This window comes from Nilaparvata lugens, chromosome 8 (genome assembly GCF_014356525.2).
Source record: "Nilaparvata lugens isolate BPH chromosome 8, ASM1435652v1, whole genome shotgun sequence".
Taxonomy (NCBI): domain Eukaryota; kingdom Metazoa; phylum Arthropoda; class Insecta; order Hemiptera; family Delphacidae; genus Nilaparvata; species Nilaparvata lugens.
This window is the reverse complement of record NC_052511.1, coordinates 23582219-23595282: the sequence shown is the minus strand read 5'-3', so window position 1 is coordinate 23595282 and position 13064 is coordinate 23582219. Positions and strand designations below refer to the sequence as shown.

At 33.4% G+C, this 13064-nt stretch overlaps 1 protein-coding gene across 5 annotated transcripts in view; it reads right to left on the bottom strand.

Annotated features, from left to right (window-relative positions):
- The window catches only part of LOC111046846, a 133024-nt gene that overhangs the window by 41774 nt on the left and 78186 nt on the right, over positions 1 to 13064 (bottom strand). For 4 of the 5 annotated variants that reach the window (XM_039434301.1, XM_039434302.1, XM_039434304.1 and 1 more), the window contains exon 3: positions 12798 to 12833. The exons of the other annotated variant lie outside the window; for it this stretch is intronic. In XM_039434301.1, coding sequence (XP_039290235.1) covers positions 12798 to 12833 — 36 coding nt within the window. The remainder of the gene's footprint in view (positions 1 to 12797; positions 12834 to 13064) is intronic. 5 annotated transcript variants of the gene reach the window in all.

Below are 13064 nucleotides of genomic sequence, written 5' to 3'. Positions count from 1 at the left end.
GCGCGTTTTCTAAGCTAATCGATAAATTGATTCTTGTCGAATGACAAGACGAGCAAGAGCGTTGAAAGCTTTTTTGTCAAATTGCTTTTAGTGACACCAGAAACGTCCATTGTTGTTCTTATTCCCGTTATACGTTCAATTTTATTATTGATATTTTATAGTAGGCGTCAAACATTGACTGCCTTTTTCAAATAAATTTCTGAAACAAGTTTTCACATAAAGTTCTAATTATTCAATTTTCAAGCACAATATCACATCTACAAAAGGACAAGCATGATTAACAAAATAATATTTTTTCACAATAAAATGTTGATCAGATTTTAAACAATTTACAATAATCCAAGCCATTTAATTGAGGTATCTCATGATTTCTACCGTATTATAAAATTTAGATTAATAACACATCAATTTGACCTTTAAAAGTATCTAGTAGTAAATATATCGTATTATTGTAGATCCATATTAAATAAAAATAACTTCAATGCAAAATACCAGATACAATTTTTACACCAATCAATCAAAAGAGTGTGAATATTCCTATGCTTACTATGGGAATTTCACGCCGAGTTGAATCAAGTTTCCTTACTCGTATTAATTGACGATATAGCGCGCTCCCTACCATGAATAGAGAATGGAGTTTCTCTCTCAATCATTGTGATTATTTGTGCTTGTATAGAAGAATAGAAGAGTATATTACAATTTACAAGTGAAATCCCACAAGTGTCCAAGCAGTAGCAATGAACTTGTATAATAATTGAAAAAGTTCTCTAGATCAACAAATGCAATATTCAGAACAAAAAATAACAGAAAAAATTGGTTCAAATTGAAATAAAAGAGTAGCATTAAGCAAGAGTACTTCAATCTAGACTTCAAACAGAGCTGTTCGAATAAGAACAACAACAAATTACTGATAAAAAACAAGTTAATTAAATTCCAGTCAAAAACAACGGCATCTGTTTTCCAAGACGTTTCAAAGACAAAGAAAACTCCTTCAACTCCCTCTCCCCTCCCTCCCTGGAAAACCCCTGTCATTTGTAACAGGCTACTTTTAAAAATTACAAGGATTTCATCTTCTTGTCCTCCCCATGCAACAATATCCCCTCCATCAAGTCCTCACTTTTCTGTTTAATTAAAACTGTCTAGCTTCAGACGGAAAATGAGGATTTTTCATCCAAACGATTCGTTAAGTGCTTTATTACGAAATAAATGGGAAAGTAGCTGAGAAAATTGGATAAAGTATGGGCAAGGGTTTGATTTGTATGGTGTGAGTGAGAAAGAATATTCAAATTTTTTGAATGTATTAGCGGTTACTTCCTTGGTCGATTACGAGAGGTTTATTGTATTTTCTGGTTAATTGAACAACTTTCAATGTATCTTCGAGAAATAGAAATAATCCAGTCAATATAGACATAAAAAAGGGGGTGTGCTTGCAATTTATATTGTAGTTATGATTTTTTAATATATTATTTGGGTACATAAGAGAAGTCCAGAACCAATTTCTTCATGCAAAATTTCCTTGTGCTAGATACAGAATGGCCAAAAGCCTCGTATGTTCGGCTCATTTTCCAGTTTTCAGCTATTTCTGCCAAATCTCGTAATCGGACAGAAAAATTTGCTCTCGCCTTTTCTCTAAAATATGAAATTCTGAATAAAATGGGATCATTTGGAACTCTCTATCTCCAATGAGTACTGAGTTATGATTTTTCAAAAATGAGTGAAATTTGAAGAGAAAATCAATTTTTGATGAATTTTAGATTTTGATCAACAATATCTTCCGATTGTTACCATTCAGATGTATGATTCAAAATCCCTCTGGGCGTATTACAATTGTGCTCTACAATCTGAGATCAGATAGAGCGCTCTGTCTCATATAGATTTCCAGGTACACCTGCCAACAATGTTCCTTGTATTGTGAAAAACACCAAATTTTCAGCTTCAACCATCATCACCAACTACATTCTCCTCACATTGATATTTCGCACAATGACATAAGTTCATGAGATTATGTTCTATGAGAATCACCCGTTAGATGCACTTCATTTCAGTATTTCCTAGTGGAGAGGCGCGCTTAATTAAGGACACCTCCAAGTATCAAAATTTCAAACACTTATAACTTTTGACACAATGCTCAGATCTCATCGTACCACACTTCATTCTTCTCAGCTCGTCAAGGCGGTCCAAATCATGCATCATAAGTCAAAATTGGTCGAAAAATGGAAAATTTATTCTTGAGTGTACTTAAGCCCATATTCCAATACACTAAAATGGCCAATTTCTAAATTGTTCTGTCCGATTACGAGATTTGGCAGAAATAGCTGAAAACTGGAAAATGAGCCGAAATACGAGGTTTTTGGGCCACTCTGTATCTAGCACAGGGAAATTTTGCATGAAGAAATTGGTTCTGGACTTCTCTATGTACCCAAATAATATATTAAAAAATCAGAACTACAATATAAATTGCAAGCACACCCCCTTTTTTATGTCTATATTGACTGGACTATAAGTAGAATCCATTGTAATAGAAACTGGGATATTAATAGAAATGTCTACTATAATGTGTGACCGTGGGCTACGATCTAGTCTGTATCAATCAAAACTTTTAGCAGTGGTTGATTCGAGGTTTTTGAATTTGATATCCATTAGCAAAGATTTATTTCTAATCTATATTTATAAATCAACTATAATTTTCATATTAAAAACTATAATGAATTGCTAATTATTTTAAATAAAATAATCTTCAATTTTTTTCAAGAACAATGTTTTCAGTTCCTACCGGTATCCTACACATAAATTGAATATACATTAACATAATTTTGACCTTATTTCTTCCTTTACGCATAACCTGCTGCTCTGCTGGTACCCTCATAAAAAAGGTAGCCTACAGTTACCATCACAACGAATTCCTAGGAAATTTCTAAAAAGATAAGTGATTGATGTATTCAGAGTTAGAAGGTCTAATTACCAACATACGCTTTCATGATACAGTACAAAATCTAAGTACAGCTACTCAACGATTATTACTTCCTAGGTTGTTCAAGATTGATCCTCATTGATCTCTTATTTTATACCTATTTAAAATTTTATTTGCATACCTCTATACCTGAAACAAGTTGCAAAGCTATCACCTATTCCTATCCTGTCAAATTTTCAGTAATATGTTATAACCAATTTTCAAAGCAAAGATTTGAAGAAAAAAATAAATTTTGATGAATTTTAGTTTTTGATCAACAATATCTTCCGATTGTTACCATTTGGATGTATAATTCAAAATCCCTCTAGGTGTATTTTTGTGCTCTACAATCTGAGATCAGGTAGAGCGCTCTATCTCATATAGATTCCCAGGTACACCTGACAACAATGCTCCATGTATTGTGAAAAACACCTAATTTTCAGCGTCAACGATCATCACCAACTACATAGCCTTCACATTGATATTTCGCACAATGACATAAGTTCATAAGATTATGTTCTATGAGAATCACCCGTTAGATGCACTTCATTTTAGTATTTCCTAGTGGAGAGGCGCGCTTAAGGAGGAGGCTTAATGAGGAGGATATTAAATAACGTCTTGAACAGTGTGAATGAAAAGACTTAAAGCTCACTGGAGATTGGTAATAGTATAAAAGCAGAAATAAGATTCTAATTTCCTTCCAATCGATAAGTGTATTTGACAATTTTACGAAATTCTATTTAATTCCAACTAAGAAATAAGTGTACCTGTAAAAAGTGAGAGTACTGATCACTGATGCCAAAGTTAAAGTATGATTCGTTTTAAACCGTCGGCATTGGATGAATGGAAAACATTGATGTTATTTATAAGTAATACTGACAGAGTCTCATTATAGAGAAGATGTCAAGGTTGATTAGTAAACTGCTAGAAATGCAACTCACTTTTCCTGCTGAAGAAATCCCATGTTCACTGAACGGATAGTAGAAAGATCTATAAAAATACAATTATTCAAGATGGCAGATTTACACATTTGTTTTGCTTTAGGTAACTATAGAATGACATTAAAGAAAATACATTGAACGTAACTTCTATTGTCTAAGTTGAATCTGAGTATTTTTAGAGTGTGACATACAATTTACGACCTTTTTGACCACGATAGGAATGAGTATTTCCAAGTATAAAATTGAGTAGAATACACCAATTTTATTTATGCAATCTTTGAAAAGAAAATGGCTCTCCAGACGAAAGATCTACAGTAGTTGTTAATTAAGTAGGTAAATTTCAAGTTGAAGTTCCGAACAATAGACTGCTAGTCAATAAAACTCATTTACTTATTTGTAATTAATAATGTTGATTTGATGCATTTGTGACTGTAATCAAAGGCAAGTACTATTCGACTGGTCCAGTTGAATATTTATGGATGTAACTGACAATACATTGACTATTCAATTATTTGACAATTAAATGGCCGAGAAATTTCTAATTTTATTGATTTGAATTGTGAATCTCATCAAAGACAATACCTCAATACAAGTTCAATTGGTCTGTGCAGCTTAGCATTTTCCCAATATAACCAAAGACAATAAATAATTGAATTTCCGTAATATTCGACGATGGTATAACTGAATATTTGTGCTACTGTATAATCAATAACAATAATTGAATTATATTATATTTGACTGCTGTGGCACAGCTAGGAACTTTCGAAGTAAAACTGAGTATTTCATGATAATAATAATAATCCAATAATATACATTGACTTTTTTTGCCTAAAGTACAGCTCAATATTTTCTGTGTAACTGTACACAATACATTGAATCATCTATCTGACTTCTGAAAATTGCACATCTGAGTGTTTTATAGTTCTTAGATCTGAGTGTTCTTAGAGTTTCATAGTTGAACTTTGAACCACGGAGTAAGGAACAATAAGGAGTGAGAAGTAGGACTTATTTTTTGGTTGAACCATAGATGAACTAAATCATAATCGTTTTCGTTTTTATAGTTTCATATAGTTTTCGTTTCGTTGAACTGAGCATTTTCCGAGTTCCACCAAGTATTTCCCAAGTATGATTGACTAAAACTGTCGGCTGTCAGCAATAATTTGATAACAGATCACAACATAACTGCACATCAAATCATCCGAATAATCATCACTTACTAACACCAGTAATCACCTGAAAAAAACTCGTGAAAAGACAAAAAGACTCAAACTGACAGAAAAGTGTACTCGTTCCATTTAGTGCGCAGCGCACAGGTGGAACGAAGGCAGCTGAGCTCTTTGTGAAAAGCAGAAGCAATTTGTCATTTTTCAGTGAATTCTGTAGTGGACTGTGACATATTTCGCCTTTTACAGAGATCTTGCTCTTTTTACTCTTTGCATGGGACAGTCTATTTGACCGTACATACTGTATACCATATTCTATTGTACAAAACTTGTAGGTGTAATACCTAACAGTATGTACCATTTACTGTACATACATAACTCGCAGTTGTAGTAAGGTTTACTTTCAACTATCAGCAATCCTTGTATATATATATAACAATGAAGCTTCCTACTCAACCTATGCTGATTGTCTCACTCCAGTAGTGTGCTCAAAATTGAACCTCGACAAGAATAAATAACTATGGTGTATATTTTCCTCGTACTTACATTTTTTTCTGAATGAGATCGCGGTAAGAGAAATATGGAACATTTCTCACATATGAGTGTGTGTCATTTATGTGTTTTCATCTTGTTTGAAACTTCCAAATTGATACGATATTTTTTAAAGGTGGCAATGAAGAGTAATATTTCATTTTTATTCACAATTAATTGAATTTTTCTAAATTGCATATTTTCTAGTAAAAATATTTTGTAGACTGGGAATTTTATGACTAGGCTAGTGGGAAATGGAAAAAATCTGGTGTGGCGCACTCACACAACTTTCCTTGCCGTTATGAAAATTTATCACCTGACGCTAGTGTTCCCGTGCATCTCAAGTCTACTATTCAAAGCTCCAAACCAGCTGGTGACAGGACAATAACGCTGGAGACACACGAGGTCTGCTATCTCTTCATAGTGAATGATTTAATAGAATCAACAGTTGCCAACAGTTTGCAATTGAAATAAAAACATTTTCTCGAATTTCGAGCTTATTTTAAATTTTAGGTGAAAATGTTACTGAGCATTAATTGTAGAGATTTTCATGCTCAATCTTTTCCATTTGGAATTTTTTGTTTAAATTGTATCTGAAGCCTGACAATTGGGAATCTAAAATCAAACTTTGCATAGATGGGGCGGAGCTCCTGGAATTTTTACAGATATGAGACTTGTGGCAGTTGATAGAGCTTATCAATGACTATTTTAGGTGTTTTTATTTAAAAGGACTATTTAAACCCTGTTTTTGACAACATTTTCGCCATTTCAGCCGCCATTTTGAATTGCATCAGATCGAAATTGTTCGTGTCGGATACTTATAGTGTAAGGACCTTAAGTACCAAATTTCAAGTCATTCCGTTCATTGGGAGATGAGATATCGAGTACATAGACGCACATACACACACACACACACACACACACACACACACACACACACACACACACACACACATACACACAGACCAATACACAAAAACCACTTTTTTGGACTCAGGGGACCTTGAAACGTATAGAAATTTAGAAATTGGGGTACCTTAATTTTTTTCGGAAAGCAATACTTTCCTTACCTATGGTAATAGGGCAAGGAAAGTAAAATGAGGAAAAGTGTCCGAAAATTTTCAAGGCATGGAACAGCTGACATTTTTTAAACAGATTTTAGAGTTTCGTAGAATGATAGAGGTTGGTCACATTGCTCTATGTCATTTGCATATTGCGTAAATGGAATGGCAATACCATGAAAAATATTCATCTGTTACTGAGGAAATGTTCAAATAACGAGGGAAAAACTTCAGTAACGATCATTAGTAAAGAGGAACAATAACAACAGGTTAAATAAATAAAGAGGAGAAGAAGAAGAAGAAGAAGAAGAAGAAGAAGAAGAGAGGAAAAGGAAGAAGAAGAAGAAGAATCACATCAAGAAGAACACAGAAGAAGAAGAACACATCATAAGGCAGCAGCTTCATTACGAAACAGAGACGAAAAGACTTGAAATTATAATAATTTCACTACATAATAGTGTTCATAATAACTTTTGTTTTGCTTGCCTTACGACGACACTGTCACAACACAAAGTTAAATAAATTCTGAAACAAAGGAGAATGGCAAATAGTTGAATGAATGGAAGCTGATGATGATGATGAAGAAGAAGAAAATAAGATTCTTAATCACACACAGGAAGGTCGAAAACCCATATTTAATGATATCCCCTTCACTCCCCCCCCCCACACCACAGCACTACCAATGGCCACCCGCTAAGACATTATTCACAGAAAATTCACACAATTGCGCTCTTCAAAAGAACTTCCTTTCGCATTTGAAAAAGGAGAAGACACGAGAAAGAGGAGGTGTAGGAGGAAGAGGGGAGGTATGGGAAGGGAGGAGGAGGAGGAAGAGAAGGAGGAGTAGGAGAAGGAGGACGAACAGGAGGTGCGGTGAGAGCTGAGATAATAGGAATAGTGAAGTGATGAGAACTATTTGAGTTGCATTGCATTGCTTTGTTTGAAGAGCACAAGGCTGGGAAAACGTGCCCTTCAATTCACTTTCAGAGTAATTACACTGTAGTTGGGAAATTCGTGCGAGTATATTTTAGTTTGCTATTTCAAGTTAAATATCAAAGTAGGATTTCAAGTAGCTACAGTTGAATCATGAATTTGACTACAAGGAAACATCGTCAAATCCATAGAATTGGTTACTCACCTTGAGTATCATCAAGTTATTTAATTAGTGCAAGACAAGCTAATAGAGAAGCATTTTTATAGAATCACTTCAGTTGTATATGGACTACTTTTTGAAAATAATTATTACAAACAAAATAAAAGCATAAAGTACCCTTTTATTTCAAATATTTCAAACAACTGGCCTACTTTGGCAATTTTCAAGTAAATGAAAATTACATTTTCAAGTTAAAGGCCAAAGGTCGAAACTAGTTGTTTAAATTGTTTCTAATAAAAGGGTACTTCATGTTTTTATATTGTTTTTCGTAATTTTCAAGCATTTTTATTATTTCAAGTGTTATCTAATGTGAATTTTTAATATCAAAGGATTTAGGAATAGAAAAGGATAAACCTGATTGAAATTAATAAATTTAGTATTATATACACGGGTAAAATCTACGTACTTGAATTTACAAAACGTGTTTATGACATATTTCAATATTTTATTGCAATTGCGACTCATAATGAATTAATTTTTCTAATATGATTTCAGAACAAGCGAAAGACTAGCGTAAAACCTGGTTCAGTTGATAAGTGAACCCAACTAAACCTTAGATCAAGTATTTGAAGAAAATCTTGATAGCTTCTGGAGGTGGATTCCAGATTATAGGAAAATTACTGATATATTACGTCTACACCTATCTAGGAGAGCACTATGCGCTTATGTTCTTTGAGTGATCTATGAGAGAATACAGCTCTAAAAATAGCCTATTCTAAAACTATTTCAAGAGAAAATAACCATAGAGAAGCATAAGATTATGATATCTTTTGTCTATAATATTATGATATCTTTTCTCTATGATAGAACTGAACTATTGTCTGTAGATAAGAGATACATTGGCATAGAACGCTCTATGGCAACAAGATTCCCTTTCATTTGACTTGAACTTGAGCCTATGTTGGTCACGGCCAGGAGCCAGCCGACCCTTCTAGCCTACTAACGGTCAGCTATGCTTATGCTACAGTCTCTCTAAGCCGCCACTTAAACCCCGTTACAGCAAATTAATTGACCGAGCGAAGTGAGGTCTAAGATTCAAGTCGACGGTTTGGCATTTCCCTTAATGTTTAAATGTTTATATGTTGCGCATTTACGGCGAAACGCGGTAATAGATTTTCATGAAATTTGACAGGTATGTTCCTTTTTTAATTGCGCGTCGACGTATATACAAGGTTTTTGGAAATTTTGCATTTCAAGGATAATATAAAAGGAAAAAGGAGCCTCCTTCATACGCCAATATTAGAGTAGAAATCAGACTATAGAATTATTCATCATAAATCAGCTGACAAGTGATTACACAGATGTGTGGAGAAGCCAGTCTATTGATGTATTTCCATAAGGTCTATAGTTTCAATCAGGTACTTGTGGATGAGAATACTGCGTGAGGTCTACTGTTCACAGAACTACTATTATAAAAAACTCATGTACATAATATATTCATCACCGTCGATCATATAATATGTTTTTTCATACATAAAATGAAAGATTAGTATCACACTTTGTTTCATGGATTTATCGTAATAGGAACGATGCCTAATTTAATTGATTGAGCCTAATTGAATAATGATTGTGGAAGCCACTCCACAGCAACATTTTCCTCCCAACTTTTCAGCTCGAAATTGACTGGAATAGTTGCAGACGAAAATTGCACCAATACTTTTTGGTACTAAATGGTTTCGACATAAGAGAGGATGGGTCTTCGCGGGTAGAATCTGGTGTCTCCAATAGGTAGTTGGACATAGTTCTTCAACATAAGCGTTGTAGCCTACACAGAATCAGCGAGTCAGTTGCAGGCCTACTGATATTATATAAATATTTATTCAATACACTTTATATATTTATCTATTCAGATTTTAAAGTTTAATTATTATTTCAGCTACTTGATCAGGTAAATATGAATTTTTAGTTTTCATTAGATCAAGAAACTTGAATCTAATAACAATAAGACGCCTTCTGAAGATGTCTAATAAAAATAGACAAAGATTCCTCTTTTATCTAGTTGGTAGCAAGGGCCGGTCACCCGATTGGAGCACACACCCCAAAACAGAGAGCTGACTGCAGTAGAATCAGCAATCTAGGATTGCTGAATGGAAAAAAATGGAAAAATGGAAAAAATGGAAAAATGGAAAATGGAAAATGGAAAACAGAGAGCTGACTGCAGTAGAATCAGCAATCTAGGATTGCTGAATGGAAAAAAATGGAAAATGGAAAATGAAAAAATGGAAAAGAATGGAAAAAAAGATTACAGAAATAGAAAAAGTAGTAGATACTGGATGAAATCTACTAAACAGATTAAGTGAGCTAGATGAGGAGGTGAGTGTAAAGACATATCTTATATCATTCATATAAGTGGAAATCTGTCGAGAATTTTCAATATACACGTTGAGATTTTCCTTGAGTCCGCCGGGTGCCTCAAGGCAGTCTTCTAGGTTTATTGTTGCGTGTAAAGTCGCCTTTAGAACTGGGCCACTAAACTGCCACCTCACTATGATTCCCAGATTTTTACAACTGATCAGCACCGAGATAATAGTAATAGAGAAAGAAAACTTGAAAATAATCAGCCTCTTACTATCTCTCTACTCACTGAGTGTCCTATATTTCGCCACAAACTATAAAATAACGGACGTCCCATTTCGGAATGCATGTCACCGCCAGACTTAACAATAGAATTGGTCAAAATTATTTTGTGAAGAGGTGGCGATGATTTGGATGCTGCGTAGAACAAGAAACATCAAGTATCTGATACAGATGAGGAGGAGGAAGAGAGGTGAAGAAGAGGATGATGAGTAAAAACTGAAGAGTATAATCATGATAAAAAAAAGAATGAGGAAAGAGAAAAAATGGTAGAATGAACAAGAAGATGGAGTGGGAGAAACGAAGATAAAATAATGAAGAATACCATGAAGAGTAAAAGTGGAAGGATGTGGAGGAGAACAAGACGGAGGAGAAAAGAAGAAGAAGAAGAAAAAAAAAAGAAGAAGAATATATTTGGACGGTGACATATATTGTCACAATTGTCAGAATTGGTACCACAACCTCATTCAGACTAGCTCATCAACTACCAAAATTCGGAAGAGAAATAGTTATAGATAAATTCTGTTGTTTCTCACCCATTGTTTCATTGTTTTGATTTTGTGTATGTGTAAATGAAAAAAAATATATAATAATGGATGTCAGAGAAAGGAAAAGTAAGATAACAGTCAGAAAAGCAGAGAAGAAAATAAAAAGGTGAAGGATTAAAAGTTAAATGAGAAAAGGAGACGGAAGAAAATAGGAGAGGAGGCAGGAATGAAGAAAAAAATGAAGTGAGAAGGATAACAGGTGAACGTTAACAAATTGTAAGAAAGGAGATAGCTTTAAAGTTCCCAATCAAGATATAAGTTATTCAGAAATATTTCAAATAGAAACTGGAATCCTAGTCCTAGTAAATATTTATAGTTTACTGTTGTAAAACAAGGGAATGCACAGTTATACAATGATTTGTCTACAAACTCTGAACAGAAAATATTAAAAAAGTAATAATTTGAATAGTAAATTTGAATTTAAATTAACTCAAAAAATTAAATTTCTTCGAGAAAATGCTCAGAGAACTTTCCGTAAAATTAAAGGTACAAGAACTATGTATGATAGAGGAATATTCTTCTCAATAAAGAACTCACTTGAAATCCATACAAATCAAATAAGTTAATTATAATTGTTCAAGACACATCATTAAGGTACAAATTATTGACGAGAACATTTGAAAAGCAAAAATCGAAGAAGCTTGATCAACATAATTTAGAAACACGCTTGACTACAAATAACATGGGAAAAATACAAAACTACGACACACTTACAAATTGAGCACGATTAATAACAGAAACATGCATACAAATTGAAGATACTGATGCAAGCTTGAATACAATCATAAATGTTTCTTGTACTATAGCTCATACTATATAACATACAATCACACACAGAGTTGTAACTTATAAATACACTAATAATACATTATCATTACGCAGATATAAACCAAGAACATGCATGTTGTTCGTTAATTAAACATGCACAGACCTTCCACGAGTGTTCTGCTCATCAAAATATTTTAAACAGAATCTAATTTGAATTTCAAATAAATACACCGCCGACCGCCCATGTAATCAATGTTGGATGTTGAATATAATCAATATCGAATGTTGTTTTGATTGGAGAAGGTGTGGGTGATTAGAATAAACATTGGCGCAAATACTGGATCACTATGACTTCATCAGGACATACATTTCACATTAGAAAGCCCCATGATTAAGTTGAAATCACATTTCAAAAGCATAATTTGTGAATCACATTGTGGACCACAAGGGTTATTAGAGAGACAATGTTGTAGAGCCACCTAAATTACGATTCACTTCGAATTTTCGGCTTCAGTTGAATGGGAAGCATTGAAACTACTATAGAAGGAATGCCAACAGTTTCCAAGTGAAACGCACTAAAGATTCATTTGGAATGAGAACTTTTAAAGCCACCCTTTTCAAATACAAGTCCCAGAAAAAAACTGCAATGCTTTAAAAATGTATCATCTCAGAAATTTTCATCATACTGTATAATATAGCCACATTCTATTATACATTGGATTCCACTATTCTTCAACATATTTCAGATAAGAATCCAATTTGAGATAAAAATTCATCATCTAATATTGATTGATTACAATAATATTAATTGATTATGAATTCGATTACATTTATATGTTCTACACCACATATTATAGAGTACAAAGATACAAAAAAGGTTATAATTTTTGTTATAGAACAAGAAAGAATGTACAGTATTTTTGAGAAAAACCATCAGAAACATTAGATATTAGAAAACGAGAACAATTAATTCAGAGAACATTCCAATAATGCAAACTACCAGCCAAAAAAGTAACGAACAAATCCAAATTATCCAATCAAAATCGACAAACATGTCAAAGAACACAAAACGCACTCAAAATGATCTCTCTTTTTATAAATGCCTTACCTCTTTGTCCTTAGCATCCACTTTCTGTTCATTCGGCTTTAAATAAAATACAAAACTAGGTGTTAGTCTATGCATTATGGTTAAATAACAAACATGTTACAGTGTTGAAGCATTAATTTTGTGAATTATTATTCTACATACTTTACTATAGTGTGATCAACGTTATAATGGCAGTATTTGATTAGCATTGGTGTTATTATCCTTGTCTATCATTCGACAAAACAGATTGCGCTATCTTTCTATAGCTTCGAAACGTTGCCAAATCCG